The sequence below is a fragment of the Aedes aegypti genome, chromosome 2, assembly GCF_002204515.2.
Source record: "Aedes aegypti strain LVP_AGWG chromosome 2, AaegL5.0 Primary Assembly, whole genome shotgun sequence".
NCBI classification, from domain to species: Eukaryota; Metazoa; Arthropoda; class Insecta; order Diptera; family Culicidae; genus Aedes; species Aedes aegypti.
The window spans coordinates 10,023,499-10,045,867 of record NC_035108.1 but is presented as its reverse complement, the minus strand read 5'-3'; the positions used below and the strand labels follow the sequence as shown (position 1 = coordinate 10,045,867).

The 22,369-nt window shown below is 38.1% G+C and overlaps 1 protein-coding gene across 4 annotated transcripts in view; it reads left to right on the top strand.

Moving 5' to 3' along the window:
• The first annotated feature begins 13,389 nt into the window (after positions 1 to 13,389).
• LOC5567813 (protein ECT2) overlaps positions 13,390 to 22,369 on the top strand; it is a 162,931-nt gene continuing 153,951 nt past the window's right edge. Inside the window, exons 1-2 of one of the 4 annotated variants that reach the window (XM_021839880.1) lie at positions 13,391 to 13,713; positions 14,018 to 14,349. In XM_021839880.1, coding sequence (XP_021695572.1) covers positions 14,064 to 14,349 — 286 coding nt within the window. In that variant the 5' untranslated portion in view covers positions 13,391 to 13,713; positions 14,018 to 14,063. Of the gene's footprint in view, positions 14,350 to 22,369 lie in introns of all 4 variants that reach the window. The other 3 variants (XM_021839879.1, XM_021839882.1, XM_021839883.1) reach the window with 3 other exon arrangements.

The following is a 22,369-nucleotide window of genomic DNA, read 5'->3' as shown; positions in this document are numbered from 1 at the left end:
TTTTAATAAATAATAATATCATTTATCACACTTCTAAAAATGTTGATGCAGGAGCTCAATATGGTGGGGCTTAGAGAAACAATCATCCCCATTCTTGTTTACGACTCTTTCGATCAAAAACCGTTTTGCACCGATAAGTGAATATCGCCCACTGTCAGTTGTAAGAACTGTGAAAATAAAGACCATTGTTTTGTTCAATTGTTTGTTATGGTAAGATTATCAATTTTTGATATTGTTAAATCAGCTAATAATGTGCCAAAAAGTTGAAGCAGATTCAACATTTCGATGACTTTGGAAGGAGAGCAAACATTAAAAGGCATCCTGCAAGCCTCCATGCAAGCAATCAGTGATTTGATTGCGACTTTTGCTCGATTAAGGATCATAAACATTAAACAAAACTTCGCATTCTGATTACACTCTCGATTCAAATTACCCGAAAATGAGCAAACCAGGCCCATGTCACGGGACGACTTTTAGCGTAGTCAACATCTCCATGTGTTTGCTCATTTTCGGGTAATTTGAATCGAGAGTGTAATCAGAATGCGAAGTTTTGTTTAATGTTTATGATCCTTAAGCGGGGGCCACAATGGTCCGTCAACTTCGACTTCGACTTCAGCGTTAACGCATCCGTCAATGTACTAAAAACGTTGACGGATGCGTTAATGCAACACATGCGCACAATACTGCGTTGCGTCGTGCGTTGTTATTATTGTTGAATTGCGTCATTCTCATCGTAGTCTTGTTTACCTACATCAAGTTGTGATCAATTTTCCTCGGAGTTGAACTTTTGTGTGATGTTGACTGCATTTCTAGCGGAATCCGAAGTTTTGCCATTTTTTTTGTTTTGAATCTTCCGTCACGCGTTGGCTGCTGCGTCAACTTTGAAGATTTTCAAAGTTTAGCACAGCGTCAAGCTGCGGCCACAATGGTCCGTTAGCGTCGACTTCACCGTCAGCTTTAACTGACAGCTAAGTTTAAAGTAATGATATTCAATGCAGCACCCCACAATGATGCGTTGCGTCTAACGCACGCATGTACTAAAAACGCTGACGCTGTGCTAAACTTTGAAAATCTTCAAAGTTGACGCAGCAGCCAACGCGTGACGGAAGATTCAAAACAAAAAAAATGGCAAAACTTCGGATTCCGCTAGAAATGCAGTCAACATCACACAAAAGTTCAACTCCGAGGAAAATTGATCACAACTTGATGTAGGTAAACAAGACTACGATGAGAATGACGCAATTCAACAATAATAACAACGCACGACGCAACGCAGTATTGTGCGCATGTGTTGCATTAACGCATCCGTCAACGTTTTTAGTACATTGACGGATGCGTTAACGCTGAAGTCGAAGTCGAAGTTGACGGACCATTGTGGCCCCCGCTTCAGCGTTTTTAGTACATGCGTGCGTTAGACGCAACGCATCATTGTGGGGTGCTGCATTGAATATCATTACTTTAAACTTAGCTGTCAGTTAAAGCTGACGGTGAAGTCGACGCTAACGGACCATTGTGGCCGCAGCTTTAATCGAGCAAAAGTCGCAATCAAATCACTGATTGCTTGCATGGAGGCTTGCAGGATGCCTTTTAATGTTTGCTCTCCTTCCAAAGTCATCGAAATGTTGAATCTGCTTCAACTTTTTGGCACATTATTAGCTGATTTAACAATATCAAAAATTGATAATCTTACCATAACAAACAATTGAACAAAACAATGGTCTTTATTTTCACAGTTCTTACAACTGACAGTGGGCGATATTCACTTATCGCCCGGGACATCCTGGCTACGAAGAACACTGTGTATCGATATATGGTTGTCATGGGCCTGGAGCAAACACATGGAGATGTTGACTACGCTAAAAGTCGTCCCGTGACATGGGCCTGAGTTCAATGCACACAATTCTCAGTGCAAATCACTCTAACAAATTTCTATTCCGAACATGTGAAAACCTTACGTACACGCTAAGGTGGGGTTATTAAGGTGAAACAGTTTGGAATCAACTTCTAAGATTGCACTGAAACTTCAAAGGCACAAATCTCGCGAAGAAAGCATCCATCAGCAGTGAACTTTTTATTTTGGCTTTGTGCACTAGCAGAAAGCTTAAAATAAGAAGATCAGACATGTTTGCCAATTATTTTTCCAGTTTTGTGCCTTTGAAAACGTGAGTAGGGGCACAAGTCGGCCATTGTGACGGCCATCTTTGGATTCCGAGATGTTTCACCTTAAATTCAGGACAAATCTTCACCAAAATCCGGCTAAAAATGCCGGACCAAGAGCCTGACACATTTTTTATGTAGGGGAAAGTGTAGTAAAATGAACGAAAATAATAAAATAAAAATTATTCAACAGTTTCGAAATGGTTGAATAAGCCCCTTCTGTTATACCAGGGGGGGTATACGCAACAAGGTGCGCCTACCGTTCATTTTTTGTGGCATCCCGCTGTTTGAGTGTTGAAATGCATCAGCATTTGCTGCCTGGCATGGCCCGCATTTCGACCTGTGCTGTTTGGGTCGGCCCGCGTGAGAGATGATTGTTAGGCGAGCTTTGTTTGTAGTTGACAGCCGTACACCCACCCTGTGTTATACAGCTACTTGTCCTATAACAATCGAGATAAAGCAATGGTCGGTATGCATAACAACTGTCAACACAGCTTAAAAATAAGCTGAGTAGATTCTCCAGATTTGTTGGTAAAAGGATCCCATTGAAGCTTGCGTGTGTATTGAGCTTTTGGGTTTATTCACAAATTTCATAACGCTGAAAATGGCCATTTTTGATACCCACCCACCCCTTCGTAACGCTTTTTGTATGAATACTCTACAATTTTTTTTTTTAGTTGTAACATTCCGAGAACACCCACCCACCCCCTTTTGCGTTATGAAATTTGTGAACAGGCCCTTTGAGCTTGAGCTTGATTGGCCGTCCGTGGATGCTACTCCCGTATCGTCAGATCAGCTGCACTTACACAAGGAATCAACTGAATGACTGACTAACAGACACCCTCAGTGTGCCGGTGATCTTATATTTTTAGGCTATAAGGCGACTGCCACGTCAGAATACATACCAATGTGGGGAAGGGGGAGGAAATGTATTCTATTTTCTTAGCGTGTAGTTGGCTTAAATATCATACTAAAATCATATTCTATCTATTCACTCATTGTGATGCATATCGGCGTAATAAGCTTTGCTAGTATAAATGGGTTTTATTTCGGTCAATAAGGCTATCCATGAGGACTTTCCGCGATAGGACTGACAGCTCAAAGTGTGAATGCAACCGAAAAGAATGAGTAAACAAAGCATGCGAGTGTTGCCGGAGCTTTACATTTTCCTTTGTAATCGAACGGTCACTCCGATCGTGAAACGTCAAAAGCTCTTGGTAAACAAAAAACCAGCTGATCGCAGCTGTCTCATGGATTGCCTTATGTATTTTTGGATATTACGCAACCAATGTATAAAGCTCTATTATCCTATAAACTGTTTATAAATTGCCATTTTAGTTCGGTCGATGTAAACAAAAATAATCGGAAGCTGTTTCTTATATTATTATCAACACATTTATTAGTTTTATAAGGAACTGGTCTATATTGGTACTATTTACAGCTGCTTTTTCAAATTTATTTTGCTTCCCGACATTGACTGATCCGGTCTCCTGCGCAATGCCACTTCGATCTCGCAAAATCCATTATGCTCGGTGAATTCAGATCCAGAATAGTGTCCCGAATTTTTTCCGATTTCTTCACGATTATCGCGATGGATTTCTTCCGCACAAAATCAACTGAAAAGGTTTCATATCACGTTTACTGAATGGTTTAAATATTATAGCCAGCCAACTTACCTCCGAACAGCTTTTTCGGCTGTAATTTGTACAGTTTTACGACACGCTGGAACTTCGGAAGATTTCCTTTATTTGAGGGTGGTTTGTTGTTTCGTCTCCAAGAGTTTTCACATGCTGCTGAACAGGAGGAAAACATACTTGGGGTATTTAGGCACCTTTTCGTGAATATTATGATTTTTTTAATGAACGCGACGCGACTTGCTTGAATAGCATGAATTAAGTAACCGAACAGAACGAGATTGATTTTGCAGAAGTCCAAAGAGTAGCATGGGTGACTACATATAATCATCTGGCAGCTCTGTTTTGAGCACACTGTGTTGACTGTGTTGACCACTGCGGGTGTCACGGATTGAAATGCCATGCTTTGTCGTGAATGCTACTATGGATATGGTCACATTTACTGCACTGCTCAGTGATTTGTACCAAATTATAGATAACTTAACAGATTTTTGTAGCCGGTTGAAAGTCGTTGGTGCAGTTCTTAATTCTACCATGGATTGGTAGATTACACAACAAGGGGAACGGTTTCACGTCCGTCTCTGGTTCTAGCGTTTGCTATGAACGAATAGTTTTTTGAGTGTGATAGATTAAAAATGGAAGATAGATGCAAGTGAGAGATATACAACTGCAAAGTACGAGGAAAGGGACGGGCCTAGGATTGAACCCATGACCTTCTGCTTATGGAGCAGAAGCGGTAGCCATTAGACCACTAACCACCAAAGCTTGCGTGTGTATGTTCAGCGCATTCACTCAACATAAAGGAAGCTTCGAGAACGTTTACATTTTAAAAATGTTAGTTGGACTGGCCTGAAAGTATTTTGAATTTTGTATTTGAATTTTGAATTTAGTATGGAAATCGCTTTCGAATCACCCCTCGGCAAATCTTACTACGGGATAAGCTGTCATCATTCAAGGCTAAGTAGCCCGTCATTCGTTTTGGCAACAATGATTACTTTTCAGCTTGCATTTCAAAGTGATAAAACTCAGTATTGATAGTTTAAGTTGACTTAAAAAGTATCACTGTACGCGCTAACATGCATAAATTATGCTGACACCTTTTCAGCTGTGTCAGTGCAAAACAGAGCTACCAGATGATTTGATAGAAAATCTGTATCCACCAGGTTAGAAAACCTGTGTCCCATACAAAAATATCTGTGCCCATACAAAAATTGTTGATAGAAAATCTGTGTTCCATACAAATCAAATCTGTGTCAGAGTAAAAATATCTGTGTAATACAGATAAATCTGTATATATGGTAGCCCTGGTGCAAAACCAACTGATTTCCTTTGATTCGAAATCGTGAGCATGAATTAGCAACAATCGCGTACAAATTTCAATGACGGCCTACTTCGCCTTAAATTGGGTCCTAAAATTTTTAATGAAATCTTGTTTTTATTCAACAACACGAAAGAGCATGTTACTGCAACTACTTTAGCAATTTTTCCCGTTCAAATAACGGCTATATCATGTTCAAACTTTAATTTAAAAATTGGGTCCATAAATGAACCTTGACTTTTGATCATGTTTGACGTTCGCTTAGTCGACAAAAAAAAATACAGGGGTTTTAGTTTTAACACTGGGGTTGTTCCTAACTGGCATATCGGAAGGGACACGGAAAACAAAATAAACCCAAATTCTGAGTTTAAGCCAAGGGGTGTGACAAAATCTAAAGAAATATGAAAAAAATGGCAACTCCATATACCATATATTTGAATCGGCCGTTAAAAAGGTGGTCGATGGACATCGGTGAGAGTGTGACGTCTGTTTGTCTGTGCTCTCATCATTGTCCATCAACCACCTTTTTAACGGTCGATTCAAAATTATGGTAGGTGGCCAATCCACCACCTGCAGCGCTTGCATCGTTTATGTTCGCGTTTGACGTTTACACACTACCGCCATCTGTTGGCCCGTCGGCCAAACACACCAATTTTAGCATTGGGCGTACATGTACTCGTGACTATGATTTTGATCGAAATTTGTTCTAAGTGTTACGTCTGTTTGTCTGTGATTTTATTATTAATAGTTTTATTTATATATTATTAATAGTTTTACAATAGATTTCTGCGTGTTGTGTACACTGTAAGACTAAAGTACCCTTTAAAGGGTAAAAAAGTACCCTCTTTGAGAGAAACTAGTTTAACTCATAAAAAGAGTACACTGTAAACCCGGCATTACTCTTTAAGGAGTAAAAAATACCCTTTTATCAATGATATACGAGCTGTCAAAATAACGGGTACTTGAAAATTTTCTAAAGAGGGTATTTTTTGCCCTCTTGTTAGTTTTGGGCATTTACCCATTAAAGAGTGAAAAAATACTTTAAAGAGTATTTGAATGGAGTCGCAACTTCGAATCAGTGAGATCCTAAAAGTTCCTCAAAACTATTTTAATTGCTATTTAACGGTAAGTATTTTCAATCCCTATCAATTAAAATCATCGAACGACCTTTGAAGAATATTTATATATGATTTTTTTCAGATTGAACCAATGCAGAACGGGTGAAAGAAGATGCGAGCTGGAACAAATGAAGACCTCGATAAAATCATTAAATCTTCCAAGCTGTCCTGATTTCTTCAATGAGATGCCGGTTGAGCATTGCATGTTACACGGTGTGCCAGAAACCGTTATTAACAGAAAAAAATGTCCAAGAATTTGGCACCCACCATTCGAAAGATATATCACTCAAGCATCTTCTCTGTGAATTTGAAAATATTTTAACGAGGGAATCGAAAGTTATCGTGATTTGAAAGTTTTGAGCTATTTTGGAAGGGAATTTTACATGCTCATAAACATTCCCCAACGGTGCATCATAATTAACTTGTAAACCAGCCAAGTTATCACCAGCTTTGCATTAAGCAATCAAAACATGTGATATCCAAGCCCCTTCTTTGCAAATTTGAAATCATTTGGTCGAGAAAATCTGAAGTTACAGCGATTTGTATTTTTATGATTATTTATTTGAAGTTTAAGGTGAATATGAATCGGAGCCAAACTTAAAATTTTCGAGACCACAAATCTGGAAAACCGTGCTCGTTTGAGCTGAAAACTTAATCGATTGGTCACTACCAGCTAGTGACCAATCGATTAAGTTTTCAGCTTAAACGGATATTTGTGATTTGTGCTCTTGAAATTTTGAGGTTTGGCTTTGATTTATCTTGTGTGTGTGTGTGTGTAATCCAACTAACACCCACTGTCCGGCAGTGATATTATGGAAAAAATCTTTCTGCAATGCTAAGCGTTTATGCTTTGCAGAAAGTTTTAGTCCAGGAGTTAGAAGGTGATAGCTCTATTGCAGATCTCAGTGACCCATTTCAGAATGGCTGGAGAGACACGTCCATTCAGAAGTCACTGTCACTAACAATAAGCCCCGCATGTATGCATTACCGTTATCAAATGGATAATGATAATGCAAACACACTTCCAGTTAAAAAGATGTTGTCTTTAGAACCGGCGCGTATTTAGTTTGTTTTGCAAGCATAATACTCAGAACAATCTCACCGAGAACCATCTAAGGCGGCGTTGCCATCACCATGGAAACCTTCGACCCAACCTTTGGCTGTGGGGTTTTCCTTTCTTCCCCCTTCACGTATCGCATCCGTTCATCGCTACACTATGCCACTTTTTTCACAGTTTCGTATTGCAAGATATTTTTCATTTGATCTTATGTTTACGCACATTAATTCCTAAGTCACTATTTTATGTACGTTCTTTATTGGTACCATTGCACAGAGCACTAATTGTAACGTTCAATTTCCGGGGCGTTCGGCGTCTCACTTTCACATTCCCGGACACACGAAAGTCACACTTTTCTTCCAATCATTGGCCACTCAAAGATCAATCATTTGATTAAATTCCTCACCGGCAAAATAAAAAAAAAAAAATGAATCAACTGAAAATTCGCGCAATATGCACTGCAATTCACACAATCTCGCATCTCTCATTCACATGCATTCTGCCCAATTTCTAATGCTCTTATCGTCACATCACACAATCAACACTTTTCTTCCATATTTTTTGCCGGGTGGCATAGCACCATCAGCCATTTGAAACGTTTTCGAAATTTCCGCGACCCGAGATGAAACGTGGCAGCGAATTTGAAAAGCAGCCACACGCGCGCAAAGCCTGCTGCGATCCTCAGGTTTGGCTTTGATTTATCTTCACCTTAAATTAGAGCTTATTTTTATGCCTTTGTTATGAAAGTGTACATAATTTACAAAAAAAAATGTCTATACGACTGACCCTCAGCATTCAAAAGATACAGTAGTCAATTATTTCGGCAGTTTGTTTGAGAATATTTTATAAAAATACAACATAACTAGAGTACTTTGAAGTTTTGGAGTCATTAAGATTTATTTTCAATCGTCTAAAATAGTGTTTGCAACACGCATTTAATAATTGCGACACAAATTAACTTAACAGATTTGCATTCAACTTGTATCTTTCATTGAAGAAATTTAGTGCTTCGTTAAATCACAAGCAAATGGATTCGTTTTTGTAAATTTTGTTTCATTTCCAGCGTTTTGCGGGGCATTGTTTCGTTATGGCCCAAATAAGCATATTGGTGAAACTGAATAATTTGAAAGTGGCACCTTGTTGATCAGTCGAGTTTGGATTATCAACTGGTGAGATCATTATAGGCTAGTATTTTAAATAAGCTAAATATGATGGTTCACATATTATTCATGACAGCGAAGGGGATACGTTTATATATGTGTTTGTTTAATTAATAGTCAGTAGGATTTTTTTGTATAAATTAACATTGTTTCACGTTTTGCAAAATATGTGAATGCAACAAGCCTTATATTTTGTTTGGTTCCTTGAATTATTCGATACTATGAGTGTCGACTTTTCCATTAGATACTGATATACATATAAATATACATTGAAGAGGCTTTAAAATACAATTCATTCGCCTCCCAACTTTTTATTTTATTTTATTCATTATGTTGATGACTTCATCTTGTTTTGAGGGAGGTATAACAAGGTATGACCAGTGAAAATGATGTGAAGATCCCTAGGACTATACTGTAATTAAGCGTTTTGTTTACCAAGACAAATCTGTAATATAATCCCTTCCAATTTTCCAAACTCCCATTGACTTCTCGTGGAAGTGCAGAGGAATCCAACGACTTCCTCAAAGATAGTAACACGTAAATATTTATTCCATAACCCCAATTGACCTGTATTCGGACGCAGCAGGACGCGGTATTGCTTAGTACAAGAAATGAGAACTCCATTACTTACACACTAAGAGTGCTGCGGTTAATCCTAAGTAGCATCCGTTGGTTCTTTGTGCATGTATTGCTTTTGTAATAACGGAGAGGCAACAGTAGGTGGTCAATCACGCTATTAAATTACATTGATCAACATATCGATAAAATCTGTTGCAATTAGTAGTGGTAAAAGCATTGAACATGGTTATTTAATAATCAAAATATACTTCCAAAACTTCAAAGTACTTTAGTTATGTTGTCTCTAGATAAAGTATTCTCGAATTAGCTGCGAAGATGATTGAATAATACATCTTTTGAATGCCGAGTGTCAGTCGTATGGACATTTTTATTTATAAAATCTGTGCAATTATATAACAAAGCTATAAAAAGGCTCTAATTAGAAATAATGGTAAATATACAAATCACTGTAACTTCTGATTTTCTCGACCAAATGATTTCAAATTTGCAAAGAAGGTGCTTGGATATCACATGTTTTGATTGCTTAATGCAAAGCTGGTGATAACTTGGCTGATTTATAAGTTAATTATGATGCACCGTTGGGGAATGTTTATAAGCATGTGAAATTCCCTTCCAAAATAGCTCAAAACTTTCAAATCACGGTAACTTTCGATTCCCTCGTTAAAATATTTTCAAATTCACAGAGCAGATGCTTGAGTGATATATCTTTCGAATGGTGGGTGCCAAATTCTTGGACATTTTTTTCTGTTAATAACGGTTTCTGGCACACCGTGTGTTGGGGTTCATTTATAAATTGTTTTATATGTTTGTAAAATAAATGTTGTATTTCAATTTAGTTTTATTAATCTTCTCTTATTCTCGGCGCTTCCTTAGGGCGCTTCAACGAAGTTTTAGACCAGCTTCAGCTGATTCCTTTGCCATCCGCAGTAAGGAAAACAAAAAACTTAACTTTCTATCGGCTGATCAATATGTGCTTCAAAGGGGAATTGGCCCAGCTGCTTGTGCCGCTCCTCAGACTCATTGAAGTATCAAATATCGACGTTTTGGGCTATTAGTTAGACAGTGTAGTGACAGGGTATCCAGAACTAAATTTTAAAGTGAGATATGTAGTCTTGAAAACAAAATCTGTTGTTTCAACGACTTGTACACAAATCATCTACACTCATGTCCCTTCATCTAATCCAAATGTTCTGGAGATTTAACGTTACGATGCAGAAATGTTGTTCATTCTGCAAGGAAGAATGGAACCAAGGAGTAGAGTAGAATATCAACCCATGAAGTTTATCGTTCCTTTACTGGTCCTCAAGATCCCAAACCGACATTGAAGGAAATAAAATAAGATGTTTGAATAAATAATTTTAAGTTTGTTTAATTTGTTTTTTTTGTTATCAATAGCTTGAGAATCTATGTGGATTTTGTCGGAGAAATAATAGTGTCACACCCCTCACATTGTAGAACACTGAAAAAGTATTGAGGTACCCCTTGAATCAGCTTGTTGGCACGTTTTGTTTTTGGTTGTCATTGACTATTGTAGTTGGAAAGATCGCAGAATAAAGACGTTTTTATGTTACACTTATCCGCAATACTAGTGTGTTTGATTGATCTTCTCAATACGCGAAATTCCCAAAAGTTATTCAGCTGCTGAACCTGGTCGAGGTTCCAACAGGTTATGTGCCCAGTATAGAGAAGAGATAGTGTTGTTTTCAAGTGGATTCAGGTGCATATTGATAGTAAGAACGGAACATTTTGTGCTGTCGAAAATGACTGAGACAAAGGTAACCATGGAGCGATTGAATGATGTGAATTGGGCGAGTTGGAAATTCCGGATGGAGCTGCTGCTAGTTAAGGAAGGTTTGTGGACGGTAGTGAATGAACCGGAACCGGAAAATGTCACAGCATCTTGGACAACGAATGATGCCTCTGCTCGTGCTACAATCGGATTAGCTCTGGATGACAGCCAACTATCGCACGTCATGGGTGCTTCATCAGCAAATGATATGTGGATGAAGTTGAAGGGTCATCATGAACGTGGATCTCTGACAAACAAGATCCATGTTTTGAGAAAATTGTGTTCTGTGCGTTTGTCTGAAGGTGGCAATATGTCCAACCATTTGGCGGAGATATCCGGTTTGGTGCATAGGCTTCATGGTATGGGAGAGAAGTTGGCAGAACATTGGATCGTTGCCATTCTGCTCTCGAGTTTGCCGACTTCATATAATCCGTTGATCACGGCTTTGGAAGGTCACCCGGAAGCGGATTTAAAGACGGAGTATGTAAAGGGGAAATTGCTGGATGAATGGCGCCGCAGATGTGAGAATGAAGAGGATAACGAGGAGAGAGCGCTTAAAACGGCTATGCGGCAGACGACGATTAGCAGCAACGATGGAAGGTATGCCAAATTTGAATGTTATTACTGTCACGAGGAAGGACACTTCCGTCGGGATTGTCCGCGATTAATCAAAGTCAGGGAGATCGAGGATGTCAAACGAAGGCAGAATTCCGGACGCTGGAGGGAGGATAACGGATCGTCGAGTGGTGGAAATGTGTGCTTCGTTACCGCTACAAGGAACAAATATGGTTCGGAAGGCTGGTTGATTGATAGCGGATGTACGAAACACATGACGAACGATATCGGAAACTTGAATAATGCAATGCGTCGTAGAGAGGATATCGGTTTGGCTGATGGCCGAAAAATACTCGTGAGAGCGTCGGGTACAGGAGAGCTTATCGGATGTGGAAGGAATGGTGAAAAGATTGGCGTCGAACTGAAAAATGTTTTGTATGTACCGGATTTGAAAGCGAACGTAATCTCTGTAAATCGTATGGTGGAAGAAGGATATAATGTTTGCTTTGGACCTGATGGTTGCCAAATTTCTAAAGGTCGAAAGGTAGTACTGATTGGTGAAAAATGTGGTGATCTGTTCTATTTGAGTCAGCCAGGAAAGTGAATACAGAAAGATGTTAGATGACAGGAGGAGTTTATAAGCGTTTCAATCCAGGAGGAGTGTGGGGGAGTGGTGTAGACACTAAGGAGGAGTGTCGGAGAAATAATAGTGTCACACCCCTCACATTGTAGAACACTGAAAAAGTATTGAGGTACCCCTTGAATCAGCTTGTTGGCACGTTTTGTTTTTGGTTGTCATTGACTATTGTAGTTGGAAAGATCGCAGAATAAAGACGTTTTTATGTTACACTTATCCGCAATACTAGTGTGTTTGATTGATCTTCTCAATACGCGAAATTCCCAAAAGTTATTCAGCTGCTGAACCTGGTCGAGGTTCCAACAGATTTCCCGTTACAACCGGTAAGCCAATGACTGCAGGTTTCTCGGGAAGGAGGTTCCGATTACTTTTGATGAGCTCACAGGATGTGGGACAATGTATACCTATCAACCATTCATCTTTTCTCCACTGTGCATCTAAAAATGCATAGACCATTGTTGACGTATATAAGTAAAAGTATTCAGATGCTTGATGTCTCAAAGGTCGGTACACGCAAACAAATTTTGTTGTATAATCTACCGAATCCATGGTAGAATTAAGAACTGCACCAACGATTTTCAACCGACTACAAAAATCTGTTAAGTTTACTATAATCTGGTGAAAATCACTGAGCAGTGCAGTCAATTTGACTATGTCCATAGTAGCATCCACTACAAAGCATTGTATTTCAATCCGTGACACCCACCGTACAACACAGTGTGGTCAAAAGTATGATGCTTAACTTCTCAAATCAAGAATGTTTCTAGTCAAAAATATTACAACTCTGGTTAAATCAACAGAAGAAATTTTCTTGTGTAGTGATGTTGACTATGTTTTGGTTGACTTAACAGATTAATGTAGTCGGTTGAAAATCGTTGGTGCAGTTCTTAATTTTACCATGGATTCAGTAGTTTCTACAATAAAATTCATTTCAGTGTATCTATCAGGCTTTTAAATTTTCTGGTGTTGCTTGCTTCACTGAAACAAATAAAGTTTGTATTTAGTTGAAGAAAATAAGTGTAGAATAAACCAATTTCAAATCAATCACAATTAACAATGACGTGTTGCTATAGCATTTTACGATGGTATTCAAACCAGGGCTAAGTTGATGTGAATGTCGAAAAAATGCATTTGATGCAAATTGATGTACATTTGATGTGCATTCAAGAAGTGATCCGCCCCTTGAGCCCGGTAGTAAAATTTAAGTGTGTAGCACTAAAAACGAAAGACACGCAATGACTAGCATTGAACGCACTGTTTACCCGTCCAAAAAAAGTTTTCAAAGCGCTAGCTGTCATGCAAAATGCGCCCGCCACGATTGTTTACGTCGGCGTACTGACGCACACTGGCGCAAAAAAGCTGTTTCTTTTGACAGCCGATTTTCAAATTTTGCTCGTGTTGCCTCTGCGTTGCGCCAGAAGCTGCTTCTGCTTGCTTGGTCATTCATTCGGTTTGTAACGTTCGTCGGAAAAGAAGTCGTTCGCGCAGTGGAACTTTTTTCTTTCGGGTGTTTCCAATCGAGTGGAATAATGGCCAATTTGGAAGGTTTAATGTTTGGTACGGTTCGCGAATATTGGACGATAGATTATTGCGGGCGGTGGTTTGCTAAAGTGTGAAATATATTGAAAAATGCGGCAATCGCGACTTCTCGCACGTGAAAAAAGTTTCGCCGAAAGATTTTAGCTGTTGCGCTGTTGAAGAAAAAAAAAGTTCGTTATACCTGCTCAATAATTGGGTGTTGGAAGTGCTGGAAGATCTGTGTTGAGAAGAGCGAAGATTATGGAATTTGGTTTGTCTGATCGCCTTTACATTGGCAAGAAAAGTGAATAAGCACTAAGAAGGACGAAGGGAAGATCGAAATACGAGAAGCAGGAAAAAAGGGCCCTAACCTCGATTCTTGTAAATGTTTACAGACAGGGCTGGTAAATGTGTTAGTGTTATGGACCAGGAGTTGTAAAAATCGGTCAAAGTTTGAATCTAGGTGGTGTTCTTTACGCGAAATTTTTGTGTTAGATCGTCATTATTTTGAAATCAGTTGGAGCAGCTAGTGGATTATATTATGAAAGAATTAGCAAACCTTGATAAGAAGAAGCTGCCTCCCGATAGCCAACACCAGCATCGAGTTCAGGGAAACCAAAAACTGTTGGAAAGTTGCAACGGATCATCGGGCAGTCGAGCGGAACACAAGAGTTGGACAATCCCACAGAAAACGGACATTGGAGCAATCGTAAAAACTAACACAATAATCGTGGCCAAAACGGAACAGCCGTTGCATTCTATCGAAAATCGTAATTCAACAACCGCAAAAATGGATCATTCAACCTGTGACAAGAGCAAAACCGAAGGTAAGTTCCGAGCACAAGTCGTTTTAAGCTTCATCGCAAACGTCACGACCTTGTGGCTTGACCTAGCGTTTGACTCATCCTTCTAATGATTTGCGTCGACCCATAATTACCCCTATTAAACTTTCCGAGCGATTTTCTATGTATTGTCCAATACGACTAATAATGGTCGGTGCGGATAATGATGATCGAATTGTGTTTTCAAATACTGCGTCGTGTCTCCGATGTTCGTTTTAGATTATTGAGCAATTGCTTTCGCTCCAAAGCGTTGAACCAGGTAAATTTGAAGCACTGTGCAATCTACGTTCAAACAAAATTCTGTCGTGCAGATCTTCGCAGTTCTGCCATCAACAGCAGACAAGTGTACACATGCCACTCTTCGATGCAAAAAGAGGCAGGCAGTAAAAATGTTTTGAGTCACATTGACGACATGAGTCGCTAGCGCAAGAAGACCCGCTGCAGAGTCGCAAGTAGACCTGGGCGCCGATGTATTTTTTTGCAAGGAAGCGGCGGCAGCGTTCGAACATTGAAACAAACATAGTCGAATGTTTTTTTAATGAGGATCCAGCTACAGAGCAGATAAAGAAAAAGATATTCTATGTCAATAAAAAAAAATACTCGTTCAAAAGTTTTGTAACTAACAGTTTTACGTTTAATGAATGCATAATGCATGGTAATGGAAATGCTGCCCTTTGTTCATATTGAACATTCTTTCTGTTCATATTGAACATTATTTCTGAAATTACTGAAAATTGTCTGAAAGATTTTGTAGCAAATTCTGAAAGAATTTTTGGAGAAATAAGTGAAGTCCCTAGAAGATTATTAATTAGAACAATGCATTGCATTTCTTGTCGTTATTTGATCATCTGAGAAAGATAAGAATGAAATAATGCAATATTGCCGGGAAATTAAAAAAAATGGATTCCTTCGCGGAAATAATGCGCAGCGAGAAATCGCCGCATAGAGAAAATTAACTTTAATAAGCAGTTCTTTTCTCAGCAATTAAACATAATGATGGGTAAATCTCAGCAGATTTTTCTTGTAAACTTCTGATTTCCATTTCAATTTCAAGGCCTTTGATATCCGATCCTGAATTTCCCTCTGCTATGAGGAAACTTACAACGTTACATTTCTTGTGAATGCGTCAAAAAAATGTTTTGAATAGTTCCTCTCAAGGAGAGGGTATGGATGGTAAGCATAAATATTCTATTTTGTTTAAATTTGATGTTGAGTAACTGTCGATCAAGTCATTGATATTGATCTAATGATCCCGTTTACTAAAATTATCAATTCAGATTGGATTGAACGGTTCGTTTTCCACATCTCTTATGAAAGGCATTTGTTACATTCATTTCGGTGCATATGATAGGAACTGTTCAAAGTACGAAATTGATTAAGTTTAGTGAACAAATTTACTTGAAGTGTTACTGGAGCTTTCCTTAGCCGAGTGTTTAGAGTCCGCGGCTACAAAGCAAAGCCATGCTGAAGGTGTCTGGGTTCGCTTCCCGGTTGGTCCAGGATCAGTGTATCAAATTATCATCTAAATAGATGAAAAACAAATAACAAAGCAAGCTCGCTCACAACCGTTTGTCGCAACTGTTGCGGATAAGGACACAATCAAAAGCAAAATTGTCATGACAATCACAGAGCGCAACATTGTTGCAACCTTCTCAACTCGCGAATTATCAGTTATTTTAAACACAAAACCAAATTTGTTTTATGGATGCTGCTTGATTGTGTGTCAATGTTTACCAATACGGAGAAAGTTCTCGAAAATTGCAATGCGATGCCCAGAAAATCGCTGCGCACATGGTGATCGATCTTTGTCATATTCTGTTCAAGTGATGATAAACTCATGTTGCGGAATAAAATTGTTGCAACAAGAATAGGAGGTGACAATGTCTTTGTTGCTGCGTGTTGGGTGACAATTGATTTACTGTCCAGGATATTTCGTAATGGAAATTTCCTTGACTTCCCTGGGCAAAGAGTATCATCGTACCTGTCATACGATATATACGAATGCAAAAATGGCAACTTAGGCAAATAAAGCTCTCAGTTAATAACTGTGGAAGTGCTCATAAGAACACTAAGCTGAGTAGCAGGCTATGTCCCAGTGGGGACGTTAATGTCAAGAAGAAGAAGAAAAAGAAGAAGTTACTGAAAAAGTCCTGAGTTAAATCCAAAGACCATACATTAGAGCAGGCTTGCCCAACCTTTTTGAACCGTGGGCCAAATCTCAGCAACAAAATTTGGTGGCGGGCCAAACTTTTTGTAGTCCATAAAAAATCGTTTTTACAAATATTGTTTGATATTTGTAAAAACGATTTTTCAGCCAATAAAACTGTTTTTTTTAATCTTGAAATAGATACTTACAGCTTGTCACCTTTATCTATTTTTTTGAAGCATCTACCCTTGAATTTTATGAGAATGTATGTAAAAATAATGCATAGTATAATGTCAGAGCATAGTTTTAGATTTGTTTTGTAATCCTATCCAGAAATATGTGAAACTGTTGTCTAACATTTTATTTGAATCCTATATAAAATTTTATTAAAACCCCACCTAGGATTATGTTCCAGATTCAGTGTTTATTTTATCGAGGATATTGCCATAAATTCTGTAAAAATCCTGCCCAAGAGAGAATCTTGCACAAGTTTTCCATAAAATTCATGTCAAAGATTTTACAAGAATCATGCCCAAGATATTTCGAAAAATATTCCTAATATTTTAAATAATCCTAACCAAGGTTTTGCTTGACATTTTTCCAGAATTGTGTAAAATAAACGCCCAGAATTTTGTGAGAATCCAATGAGAGTTTAGTTGACCAATTCGACCCACAACTTTTGTTGAAGTTCGAAGTAAATTCAGTATATTTTCTATTAATAAGTAAAAAATAGGATTTCTCATTACGTTCAACTTTAGGCTACATTTCTGTGAAGAATAGTTTCAGAGAATAGTTTCGCTTTTTTTTCGTGCGCTCCGTAGCCGTGCGGCTAGTGTCACCGAGGCATTTAGCCGCATCGTGCTAAGGAGTGTGGGTTCGATTCCCGCCTCAGGCCGGAAAACTTTTCGAGAGGAATGTTTTCTGACTGTGCCACTGGGCGTTGCATGCTAGTCCGTTGTCTAGTGTGGTGCTTCCTTCAAAGGGCAAATAGCCCACTGGAAGCATTAACGTGTAGTGTCTTTTTAAAAAGATATTTAAATTCTGAAAAAAAACTACATAGAATCAACTTCTAAATATTCACTTATTTTAAAGTTCAGTTTGGAAACAATACAAAAGAAAAGGAAAAAAATAGTCTTGGTATGCTCTTACTTCAAGTTGGTAAAACATTCAACAGCCCTGCCTTAGAGGAATACGTGGCGTCATGGCAGAAGAAGCTTAAAAATAATTACTTAAGATAAGAATGGAACTATCTTTGGAAGAATTCCTGGAGTAATCCTTAGAGAAAAGTGTTTTCATATCCCTGGAATAATCCTTTAACGAATTATTTGCGAATTTGGATTGATTCTTGAACGGAACTTTGATGAAACTCCAGAAGAAAATGCAGGCCAGATTAATAAAAAAAATCTCTTTAATGAAAACTTGGAAAAACTTAAAAAAAATAAATAGAAATCTCGAAAAAGCATTCAAACAGCTTTATCTCCGAATAGTAAACGAACTTAGATTATCGATCCATCCTATTCCGCAGACAGAATTTTACAAATTCCTCTGTGAGCCTACTCGATTCTTACTTTTAAAACATTTAATTTCCGGATTTACAAAACGATTTAAGTCGTATATTCAACTTTCGCTTCCTAACCGCAACTTTGACAGCTCTATTATATATGTAAAGGTCTACAATCAAACTGCCACACATACCAATGCACGATACATCTTGCACAAGTCGATTTCCTTAGAATGAAAACGTATCGATGTTTGCTTGACGTCATTTGAGCTTTCGGTCAACGTCAGTCCAACAAGAAAGCGAATTCTCGCGGGCATATTTTTTTTTTGTTTGCTTTCTTTGTGGCCGAGCGGTTAGTGTCGTCAGGCAGTGAGCGCATCATGTCATGGGTGTGGGTTCGATTCCCGCTTCAGCCGTTGAAACTTTTCGTCAGAAGGGTTTCGTGGCTGTGCCACTGGAGCATGCTTGTCCGTTGTCTAGTGTTAAGTTTACAGTCTGTGCAGCTAAATGGCTGAAGACGGTGTCCGTGTTTTTTTTTTCTCAGTCTTACACTAGTACAAAAACGTCGTAAGTAATTGAATGAAATGGTGTGTCATTTTGTCATCAATTTTTTGTGGAAAATAAAAAAAAAATCCCTTAACATTGAACGTGAGCTGATTGCATGCAAAATTTAAGCGATGTACATGTTAAAAAATGGAATAATCTTAAAACAGTTATAGAACAAAAGTTTTGATTTTTCTTAATTATTTTTCTCAAAACCGTATGAAAGTTACTTACGTTGATTTCAAAAAGTAATCAAGAAATGTTCTTCCATGCATTTTTTAACGAATTGATTTAAGAACCTTTGTAGTGGATTGTTGTATTTTTTATCTGTTTTGCATTTGATAGAGGGTCTTTCAAGAAATTGCTGCAGTTATGTTAAAAACAAACCCTGACAAACTCTTGGCCGAATCACTGGAAGGATATCTGAAAGAATCCACAGGATAAATAGGGATGGGTGTACCGGTATGCGCCATAGTACCAATATCAGCTTGGATTATATTCTTTTTTACGAAACAAACAAGCAAAGATCGTTTAGTGTTCATTTAATGCCTTAAAAATAATAAGGTAATATTCTTAGAAGCCTCAAAATTGGCAGAAAAAATAATACAAAAAAAAATCTTTAAATTGTGGCTCGTTTTCATCTTATTTCGCTATGGTGTTGCTGAAATCACCGCCCTCCATAAGAAATCAACTTAGGTGACGAATTCAGGAACCAAATTAAAAATTGGCGACGTGATCCCCTATTTTCAATACATAAAGAAAGTTCCTGCTAAACATGAATTGAAAGCTTTCATTTAACGTGTTGATAGTAATAGGTCTTTTGATTTATTTAGAGTGGCGAATTCTGGTATACCCTCCCCTACTGGAAAATATTCTAAGAAAAAACAACGTGAAGCCATGTTGAAGGTTATATATGAGGTTTGATGCCCAAACGGTCTAGTACCTTTTCGTAATGGAAATATGATACCTTAGACAAAATTAGATAAAATGATACCTTAGACAGCGAAAGCTCTAAGTCAATAACTGTGGAAATGCTCTACAACACTAAACTTAGAAGCAGGCATTGTCACATTGGGGACGTAATCTTCTGAAGAACGTTTGATGTAATCCATGAAGGAACTCACTAAGCTTATTTTACCGGAATCCGTGAATTTCACCGTAATCTCAACAGCTGAACAGCTCGGTAAAATAAAACACCGTAATTTCGTCGGAATTTTATAGATTCCGGTGAATTTTTACCGTATACTGTAGACAATTACCGTACTCTGTTTATTTATTTTACCGAACTATTCAGCTGTACAGTAATCCGTAAAATAAAGTGTGAATTCATGCAGCTGTTCCTTGAAAAAAGTTTATGGAGAAATCCATAAGAAATTTCCCGAGAAATCTCTTGAAGTTTTTCGTAAACATTAGGAGAATCACTGCAAGATTTGTTACAGCAATTCTAGGAGAAACTCGAGCAATTATTATTGAAAAACATCATGAAGTACGTACTCTTTGAAGTATTTCATGAAGTGAATGAAAAAAAATATCCGCAGGGTTCTCGCAAAAGTTTTGAAGGAATCTTCTTCGAAGAATTCATAGTGTGAATCTCTTAAGGTGAAGATGAATCGAAGCCACACCTTAAATTTTCAAGAGCACAAATCTGGAGAATCAACCATCCGTTTGAGCTGAAAACTTAATCAATTGGTAACTAGCTGGTGGTGACCAATCGATTAAGATTTCAGCCCAATTGGGTGTTTGGTTCTCCAGATTTGTGCTCTTGGAAATTTGAGGTTTGGCTTCGATTCATTTTCACTTTAAAATCCTGGAGAAATTTCTTTACAAAGTTTTTGTAGTAAAATTCTTTGATATAAACTTAAATTAACTTAAAATTAAAACATATTTAATCATATGGCCACTTTTAAACTTTTTATGAATGCCTGTTTTGAGCGCTGTTATTGCATTTAATGTATGTTCTTGAAATGCTTATTCTCTTACATTCGTAGGTTTCACAGATGTTCTGTTGATACAATTTACAATTTTGATATTTTTGAAGCCAACTTGTGATTGTTATGTAAATGGTCATGATGAACATATGCTGACCAAATATTGCTTAACTGGAACTGCATTAAGAAGTGGAGGAACCCCTTGAAAAATTTCTGATGAAATACCTCGAGGATTCCGTTCTGTAAAGGAACTGCTAGAACTAGAGTAATATCTATGCGAATTCTTAGAAGAATGTCTGGAGAACTAAGAGAGAAATATCAGGAAAAAATCGTGATGGAACCCTTGATATCACTTTATGATGGCCCGATGCTGATCGACGTATGACGCGCCACCGATGCCTCATTCGGTGTCGACGTAACGTAAAGTGAATCAACGGTGGCGGCGCACAGGTCTATCGCAGGATAAGCAGAAAGCGAAGAAGACAACTACTGTCGGACGAATGCACCTGTGTTGGTGGCACGCAAGGTAGCAACAAAACCAAGAAGAGAACCGTTCAGAAGAACACCTACCGGCGAGAACGGGACGTGTGTGTGAGCGCGCGCGGATGAAACTGAAAACGGACAACAACAAGACGACAAACGAAGAGAAGAGGATTGGCTATTTTTTGCCTTCAATGAAATCGGCAATGTGCGTTTGTTGTTGATGGTCGGGCGTGTGAGAGAAGTTTAGGAATGTTGGGAAGGAAAGAGTGAGACTAATGATAAGACGGTACGGATTATGTTAATTTATTTGTCAGTGCAGTGCATTAGAATGTTCTGCAGAGTGTGTTACTCATAAAGGTACATAACAGATGTCTAGTAGTTTAATCAACCATCCATAGAAAATTCTGTTTTAAAATTAGGAAATCGATGCCGGTTTTGGACTTTTTGCGTATTTTGGACCCCCTACAGAAAAACATTAAATTAACAGTCAAAGCAACCTTATTCCTATGAAAATCCACCGGGGGAACTATGATCGCATTGTTAGTCAGCAATTTCAGACAAAATATTTGGTTTGAGACGCATAAATACAGATATTTGAACAGGTTTGTAAATGAAACCACATAAGAGGGTCCATAATACGCATTTCCAGGTGGGTCCATAATAGGCACGTCGGCAGCGAGCCCGGATTACATGGGAATCAAATGGAGGGAACGTCAAATTTGTAAACATTCCTATTATGGACCCCGGGACGGTCCATAATAGGCATTCTGACAACAGTTTTCCAAATGTATACTTCGCTGGAAAAATCTAATGATTTTGTATGTTTCATAGGCGTATGAAATAAAGACATTTAACTTGTTGTTAGACTCCACAAAACGTATACCGTGGTGAATCAATACCCGGACACTTAAGCATGCACATATGAAATGAATAGTTTAATACCAGATCTTAGTAAATTTGATGAATTTTCTGATAAAAATTTAGATTAAAATATTTGAAAAATTTAAACAATGTGGATCGTTTTGTCTTTAAATCCGGACACCTGCAGCAAGTAATGCCTATAAATCCGGACACTTTTGCATCAAAATCCGGACAGCTACATTTTAACATGAAATTATGAAAATCAATCACATAAAGGTTTTGAACTCGACTGAATTTACTGAGTTTAACACATTTTTAATAGCTTGTGGAATACATATTTGCTGTAATACTTTAAACATTGAAATGTAATAAAAGATTGCGGTTTGGTTACCTGGGCTGAAACACCTGAGGCTTGAACTGCAACTATTAGTGATTTGTTCAATTTTACTACACTTCACGATGTGTTGAATTGTTCTTAACACTCATTTGGCATGATTTGGTGTAAATTAATGTTCTGTCTTGATTTCCATCGAAAAACATATT